At 35.2% G+C, this 8,767-nt stretch overlaps 1 protein-coding gene across 2 annotated transcripts; it reads left to right on the forward strand.

The window, feature by feature from the left end:
- The first annotated feature begins 390 nt into the window (after positions 1–390).
- LOC142627172 (formin-like protein 11) lies at positions 391–4,645 on the forward strand. Of its 2 annotated transcripts, none has more exons than XM_075800974.1 (4): positions 391–2,696; positions 2,779–2,969; positions 3,441–3,676; positions 3,772–4,645. In XM_075800974.1, the coding sequence occupies exons 1-4, from the start codon at positions 967–969 to the stop codon at positions 4,495–4,497; spliced, it is 2,883 nt and encodes a 960-aa protein (XP_075657089.1). In that variant the 5' UTR covers positions 391–966; the 3' UTR covers positions 4,498–4,645. The 2 variants fall into 2 exon arrangements, with proteins under 2 accessions (XP_075657089.1, XP_075657088.1); XM_075800973.1 differs by having other exon boundaries at positions 395–2,696; positions 3,769–4,645.
- The last annotated feature ends 4,122 nt before the right edge of the window (positions 4,646–8,767 follow it).

Here is an 8,767-nt window from a genome sequence, read left to right on the forward strand (position 1 = left end):
CTCTAGGCCAAGCCAAATTGCCCATGTATACAGGCAGTGTATGTTGTAGCCTTGTAGGTATGACTCATACCTCTCTTTTTATGGTTAGGTGAGAGACAACACAGAGCCTAATGCCTTACATAAGGTAATGAAATCAATTTTAGTCCCACCAAACCATAGATACCACTTAGTGAACCAAAAAACAGCAACATATATGAACTTATAAGTGGAACCATTAATAGTGTGAGAAAGAGACTAGCAGTCTTAGCCTCCCATAATTCGACAATGAAGATCTTGATTTTTCATTGATGTGTTTCTTTTAGTTTCTTGATGGAAGATCACCAACAGAAAGTGATGGACCATTTGTTTTTTCTTCCCCCTTTTAAATATGGGGGTTGGAGAAAACTTAGACTATCACCCTCTAAATAGTTAGGCAAGTGCAACAACATTGGACCCACCTAGGGCCTTTTTGCATTGTTTTGATTTGATGACTTTTAGCTTCTTAAAAGCTTTTTTCAACTCTAGAATCCATGACCTCTAAAGTATCAAATATTAAAAGCCTTTGAACTCTAAAATGCAATCAATACAACTGAAGAAAATGATAAGCTACTGAAGAGCAGAAAACATGCTCAGCTTTTCTCTAATAAAACGCAAAAAAGGTAATAAGACAAAAAGATTGAGTCAAAATTATGAAAAAGAAAGGTTTCCAGAAGACAAGGTATGATGCATATTAACAGTGTTTTGCAGAAGAATTTATGGAGATAAGAAGAGATGTGTACATGAATCGAGAAGTAAAGAAGGCCCAGTACAACAACTGCTAGGCTCAGGGGTTCCTTGGAGTAGCATTAAAGGCTTTCTGACTTGATCTTCATTGCACATTACCGACACCACTCAAAATAAAGGAGAAAAAGAATGAAACAAAAAGGAGAGGCAGATTTATAAGCAGAAAGTTTCATTGGATGCCTTTGATGATTTTGTAACAAGAACATGGGTTATGATTCTGAGATTCTCCGCATGATCTTCGTCATCATATTCATGCTTCTATCATTACATTACACCCACATTTTTGTTGCTGGTTCTGTGTTAAATGCAGCAGGAGACTTAAATGCTCATGGCTTACAACAGCTGTACCTCAGAGAGGACAATGGTGATAGGATTGAAAACAACATCCAGAAAGTTTCAGGAGAAGATGAGAATGAAGAAAAGGGTGCTTTAATAGTGGAAAAGTTTAGAGCTTTACTTGGGCTGAAGAGCTTCCACAAAAGAAGTCCATCACATAGTGGTTCTGAATACTTGTCCCCATCACCCTCTCCATCACCATCCATTGAACCTGAAGAAGCTCCAGCTCCAGCTCCAGTTCCTGTTCATGTTCCAATGCTGCATTCCCATGCCCATCCTCATCCTCATCCTCATCCTCCATCACACAGGTCAAGTTCAATCCCAACACACCACAAGAAACAGGATGGAGATAGAGGCAGAGTAAGAACAATTCTTATTGCAACCATTGTGTCTGCAGGAGCTGCTTTCTTAGTTTGTGCTCTTGGACTCATCTGGGTCTGCAAGAAACGCAGAAAAGATAGAAAGAAGCCCTCAAGAACTGTGTCAGTCTACAGCAAAAAAGGAGGCACCAGAAGTAAATTAAAGAATGTGAGTACTCAAAATTCAGCAAGCAAGGTGAGCCAAAATACTGGCCTTGATCTCTTTTACCTTAATTCATTAGGTACTGATTTAGAGCAACAGACTTGTTATCTCAAGCAAACTTGTGAAACTGTAAACACATCATCAAATCATAGCACCCCAAAATTTACATTGCTTGAGAGGGAAGAATCAAAGCAAGAACTTTTAAGGATAGAATCGGATAATGCTAGTAGTTTTTCCACAAGGGAAATTACAGCTGTTCATGAGGATAATGAGTCAATCAAATATGAATCAGATTGTGGTAACTCTTCATCTGGTGATAAAATTATTCCCATGGAATGTCATTCCTCTGATGATGAATCTTTCCATTCTTTTGGAGAATCACTTTCTTCAACTGTCAGGCATTCCAATGCTTCGGTTGGTTGTCTTGGTGAGACATCAGAAATTTTCCCCAAAGAAGAGTCACATATTAAGCCTTCCTTGGCTAACTCTACAGATTTACCAATGCCTCTAGCTACCCCAGATCTTGACTCAACCCGAGAATCAACTTCACCAACACAAAATTCACAATCTCCAAGCAATAATAAACAGGAAAAACAAACATTTGAATGTTCTTCAGACTGTCAGAAAATTTTAAAGTCCCCATCACCACCACCACCTCCTCCACCTCCACCCCCTCCACCCCCATGTGTGACAGTGTTTCCTTCTTCAACTAGAATTGCATCTAAAGCTTCATGTTCTTTCACATTGCCAAATATATCATCTCCAAGAAATTCAGCTTCTTCATCAGGATCAAACTTAACTCCACAAAGAGACTTGCCATCTTCACCTCAAAACTCCCCAAAACCATCACAAACTCCACCTTGTATTCCACCACCACCTTGTCCACCTCCTTTTCTGAAAGGAAAGAATATCTCTGCCAAAGGCCCACCTCCTCCACCATCTCTACTGCCTCAATTTACTCCATTGGGCAAAGATGGAACCCCATTACCAAAATTGAAGCCACTCCACTGGGACAAGGTTAGAGCTGCTCCTAATCGTTCTATGGTGTGGGATAAGCTGCGGTCAAGTTCATTTGAGTAAGTTGGTTTATTTTCTTTGTTTACAATTTACTTCATCTGTTTCTGTATTACATTGAACATATTATGAATAATAAAACAGGTTTGACGAGGAAATGATTGAATCACTTTTTGGATACAATCTACAAAATTCAATGAAGAGTGACGAAGCAAAGAGCAAGACTCCTTCTCCAAGCAAGCATGTCCTTGATCCAAAGAGACTACAGAACATAACTATATTGTCAAAAGCCTTGAATATGTCTGCTGAGGAAGTATGTAAAGCACTAATTCAAGGTAAAACTTCTAAGCTCTAAACAATAAATAATTGTGATCAAGTACTACTTTTCAGAATGCAGTGGTCAGGAGCATGGAGTAACAATAAATGTGAACTTAAAACGCACTAATTTAATAAATGCCTAAATTAATTTGCTAGGTGAATTCTAGCACCTATGTTAGAATTGGACTTTCAAGTTTGAATGTCATTTTGTAAGATTGTTGATCAAGAAATTTTGGCATTGCACTACAGTTATTTTTTTCTATTTGTTGCATGACCAATGGGAATTTTTGAAGAATGATGGCTCTTGTAGTCCAGTAGTTCCAGCAAATGGATTATAAATTGCAAATTACTAAAAAGTTTCTCGAAACTAAGTTCTGGGGAGAGAGAATCTATCTCCAACATACAAATCATGGCGTTTAAACAATTTAAAGTGCAGATATACACATGCCATCACCTGATTAAAAATTTTGACCAATGGTGGAAAGCAGGGAATGGCTTGTCTTTGCAACAACTGGAGGCATTAGTGAAGATGGTACCTACCAAGGAAGAAGAGGCTAAGCTCTGTAGCTATAAAGGAGACATTAATGAACTGGGGTCTGCTGAGAAGGTTCTCAAACTAATTCTTAGGATACCATTCTCCTTTCTACGAGTTGAAGCCATGCTCTACAGAGAAACTTTTGAAGATGAGGTGGTTCACTTGAGGAACTCTTTTTCAATGCTGGAGGTAATCATCAAATCACAACCACATCACTTTTCATTAAAACCAATGATTTCAATACAATGATCACTCTTAATCTTATTTATATTTGTTACTAGGAGGCATGCAAAGAACTTAGATCAAGCAGGCTTTTCTTAAAGCTACTTGAAGCCGTGCTCAAAACAGGCAACCGTATGAATGTTGGAACAATCAGAGGAGGTGCTAGAGCATTTAAGCTTGATGCCCTCCTTAAACTTGCTGATGTGAAAGGAACTGATGGGAAAACTACCTTACTACACTTTGTCGTTCAAGAAATGATCCGGTCAGAGGGAATTAGAGTTTCAGATAGCATTATGGGGAGGATCAGCCAGAAAAATAAAAGTAAAACTGCTGAAGAGAAGGAAGAAGATTACAGAAGAATGGGCCTAGATCTTGTTTCTGGTCTAAGTACTGAACTCTACAATGTGAAAAAGACAGCTGCAATTGACTTGGATGTTATTGCAAGCTCTGTATCAAACCTATCAGATGGAATGGCTAAACTGCAACATCTAGTGCATAAAGACTTGTGTAGGGATGAACAAAATGGGAACTTTGTCAACTCAATGAGATCCTTCATAAATTATGCAGAGAAAAATCTGAAAGAGTTGCAGGGAGATGAAAATATGGTCCTTACACATGTCAAAGAAATTACTGAGTACTTTCATGGAGACGTGAGCAAAGACGAAGCCAACCCACTTCGAATATTTGTCATTGTGAGAGATTTTCTGGGGATGTTAGACCATGTTTGCAAAGAGCTTAGAAGCTCAAAAGCCCCACGTAGTCCCAATCCTCTGGCACCATTCCGGTAGGCTAAATTGCTTGGTGTGTTCAAGAGATACAGCCCATTACCAATCAGGTTGTAACATTTTTTTTTATATATAGGGCTTTGAAATATGTAGATTGAATTGTTTGCAATGGTTGATTTTAAGGGACTGTTGGGTTGAATTGAGTAGAATAGACTGAATTGTTATTTGAGGAAATGTAATGACAAATAATTGTATATTCAAACACCTAAATGCTGATCCAAATTAGAATTCACACGTTGCTGCTAGGAAAGACAAAACCAGACAGTAACAGTCATTAATTTCTACCCTGAACAAATTTATTTTGTACTTATACTAGGGGCAGTGGCTTGTCAAGCATATATATGTTTAAGAGAATGTCTGAGATGATTCAATCGAACAATCTTTATGTTACTGCACAATGCTTGTTTTTATTAGGTAGTTTTTTGGCTTTTTGCCCCTTTAAGCAGTGATAGTCTAATACACCATATTTTCCACAACAACCTTTCTTATCAAAATTAGCACCTTATATATACAGAATTTTCTCCATGCAATGATTATAAACTTCGACAAACCAATTTCCAACCTTTTAGGTTTCACTTTTCACTTTCAACCTACTCCCCTATGTAAAAAATCAAGAAATTGAACTCTGTAACAAGAACATATGTAATTACTAAATTCATTAAAAAAAAAAAATTTGACTTTGCCATGAATGCCATCCAAAAATTCTTTACTATATAAATTTCTCCTTTTCACATGGTAATAACTCATTAAAAATAAAAAATAAAGAATATTCAAAATTTTATAAAATAGCCCAATCAGGACCAATGTAATCAAAAATTGTAAACTCAAAACCCTCTCAACTCAATGACATTAACTATTCTCCACAATCTAGGTTCAAATCACCCTTTTCCAATTTGCAACAATTTATATTAAAAAGAAGTCAATATATTGCGACGAATTACTATAGAGTCAAATTAGACTAATTTGTACTTTCAATCTAATCAAATTGTATGATCTATACATATTCATACCAAGAAAACAAGAAAAAAAAAATCAAATCTTTTACACAGCAAGAACCCAAGAAATCGTTTCTTGTGCATCAAGCCAAGCCAACCTTAGGTGACCCTTTTATGAATTGGCACGGTTTCTTCTACTCATGTCCTCCTCGGGTGCACATCTTTTTTTCCCATTAACTTGAACGTCTTGCTTCTCAACCTTATTAGTCCCTTGTTGTTTTCTGGGCAAAACCAACAGACCAGCACCAACATCATATGCTTTTCGAGTCGACTCGTCGCTGAGAGCCTCCCATGCGATGGTAATGATTCGAAGAGCACCATGTGCAGCCGGGGAACAGACCACATCAGGGTGCACCAACTTGACCAACTTGCAGTACTTGGACGTGATAGCTTCTATGCTGAGAGATGGGTCAGGTTTTAGGCCAAGAATTCGATAGAGATCACTGTGTCCCAACTTGTTCTTCTTCGTCTCAGCCACATAGTAAGCTCTGTAAACAGCGTAGTGCTTGTCCACGTTGTAAAAGTAAGGGTCGACTTTGTTTGCCGCAGTCGCTAGCTCATACGCCTCCTTGTGGTTTCCTTTGAGCCACTTCTCTTTGGCCATGTCTAACAACATATCAGTCATTGTTTGGTTTCAGCGTCTGATATTCAGGCAAAGAACAGGAACAACAAACGTAGGAAAGAGAAAACAAAGATGGTTTGGTTTCAGAGTTTGATTCAGGCAAAGAACAACAACGTAGGAAAGAGAAAAACAAAGAAGAAAAATAGAGTTTTGCGGTAACTCTAGTCTGTGGATCTGTGATTAATGTTTGGAAAGATTAATTTATGTACTACATAGGTAAGTCGGTTAATTATGTGTTTCCGAGGCATACTCGGTTAACTATATTTTTTTTATTTTTTTTTGTAAATACTCGGTTAACTTTTTTTTTATTTTAATTTTTTTTGTAAATACTCGGTTAACTATGTTATTATTTCCGAGGCTTACTCGGTTTATTATGTATTTCCGAGGCTTAATAAATACTGTAAACATTATTTTTTTTAAATATATTATACTCTTTTCAATTGTTGTGCATATCTTATTAATATGTTATTATGTTTAAGATTGTTGAAGGATGTAAAAATTTTCAATTTTCCAAAACTATCAAAATTTAAGTTAAAATTAATAGTTTTCTAGACAAATTTATTACTAAAATCCATTATTTAATATCTGAAATTTAACATTGCCAAGAGAGATAGTTATCATTTCAAACATCATATTTATTCTAATACTAATTGTTTTGATTTATTTTTAGAATTAAAAATTTTTAAATACATTTTATATAAACATATGAAAATAGTCCAATAACGTATTAAAATATATATATATATATAAAAATGATAAATTCTAAAAATATATCAAAACATAAATATTATTCGATAAATATTTAAAAATAAGAGAAGATCCTACGAAACTGTAGTCTTATGCTCAAAATTGTGTTGAGATCATGGTTTCAAAACCTCAAATGATTAAGGGTCCGTTTGGATACAGCTGAAAACTGAAAACACTGTAACAAAATAATTTTTAAATATGTGAATAGTGCCGCGGGTCCCATTTTTAATAAAAAAGTGGCTGAAACAGTGCATGAACAATGTTCCACATTGCGTGAACAGTAACCGCACTGTGGTGAACAGTACCTCTTGTCCCCCTGGTTGAAACCTGTGCGCAGGAGAAAAAAAAAAAAAAAAGTCTGAAACGTGAAAAACCAAATCGTGGACGCAAAACTCTCTATCCAAACCCACCTTAAAGGACCAAAAATTAGTTCGATTCCACCTTTGGTTTCTCTGGTTTTCCCAAACCAGTTCAACGCATCTCAAATTTGAATACCTCATTCAAGTTGATACCCAACTTTACCATGTGTTGAGATGCCTCGATTGGGTCTATTATTGCAAACAACAAATTTAAGCAAGTTTGAAACAAATCTATTTAAACCTAAATGAGGTATTCAACAAAACTATGATATTTAGAATTTACATTAAAAAAAAAAAATTTAAATACCCTATGCATATGAAAAATATCGTAAGAATGTAGCCATATTTTGCATGAATTCTATTTAACATATCAATAATATGTTTAATACTTTATGATTTTGGCATGATCATGATGATAGTAATACAATGAAACCAATAGATATGGGGCTAAATTTTGTAAAAAAGAGTTTAGCGAGTACCACAATTAAAACATTGGAAGAAACTAATAAAGTTTCCACTTTAAATTAATTGTCACCTGCCCCAACATTTGTTGAGCTAGCCCCTAGTATGTACACCTTATGTTTTCATTCATGATGCAGTTTATACAATATCTAGTTACGTATGTAAGTTAGTAACTTACAATAGTACACGTCGGAATAATAACTAATGTAGGTACAATTTTTTTCAATTTTTATAATTTATTGTAATGGTAAAGTGTCAATTTTAAAAAAGAAATTATGACTACAATAATTCTAAAAAATAGTTATGAAAATTTTTGCACTAATAAACTTATTAATAAGGATGGCTATGAGATACTATTATAAATTAAAAATAAATAGAGATGCAATAAGTAGCGTACCCTGCTAAGGGAAAACCACTTGTAGGTAGTTTAACAGCAAAGTGGATTGGATGTATTTTATTATTGAGATGACTTCAATGCACTAATAATGAGCTGAAAGAGAATTATGATTAGAAGTGAAAGTTAGAGAAAGCAAATATTTTAATGGATGATAACATAATTAAATTTTAAACATGAGAGTATAAAAATAATTAAAATATATATATATATATATACACACACATTCCGGATAAGGCAAGACATAGAATAGGCCAAAAAAAACTCATGAAATTAAATTAGACAAGACAAGACGGAGTAGGGCAAAATATACTCATGAATAATTAGCTCAACTGGTAAAGTTTCTGATGGTTGAATAAGAGATCTGGGATTCAATCCCACCTACACTAAAAACTAATTGGTGTCTTGGTCTGATGATAAAGAACTATCATCAAGAACAAACGCCATAAATGTGGAACTTGAATAAGATTGGCACTTGTTCATTGCGAGCAGCATATATTTCTACTTCAGGATAAGGTTCCTCTCCTTTAGATTTTAGAAACTTCAGACCTAGTTTTGTTGGCTCAGGGAATTTTATATGAACATGAATTTGCACGATCAGTTCATTAAAATTTAATTAGTTAAAGGGCTAGCAACATACATGCATAAACATAGAAATATGGGCACACAAACACAATTGACAATACCATGGGTG

The sequence above is a fragment of the Castanea sativa genome, chromosome 3 (assembly GCF_040712315.1).
Source record: "Castanea sativa cultivar Marrone di Chiusa Pesio chromosome 3, ASM4071231v1".
In the NCBI taxonomy this organism is placed as follows: domain Eukaryota; kingdom Viridiplantae; phylum Streptophyta; class Magnoliopsida; order Fagales; family Fagaceae; genus Castanea; species Castanea sativa.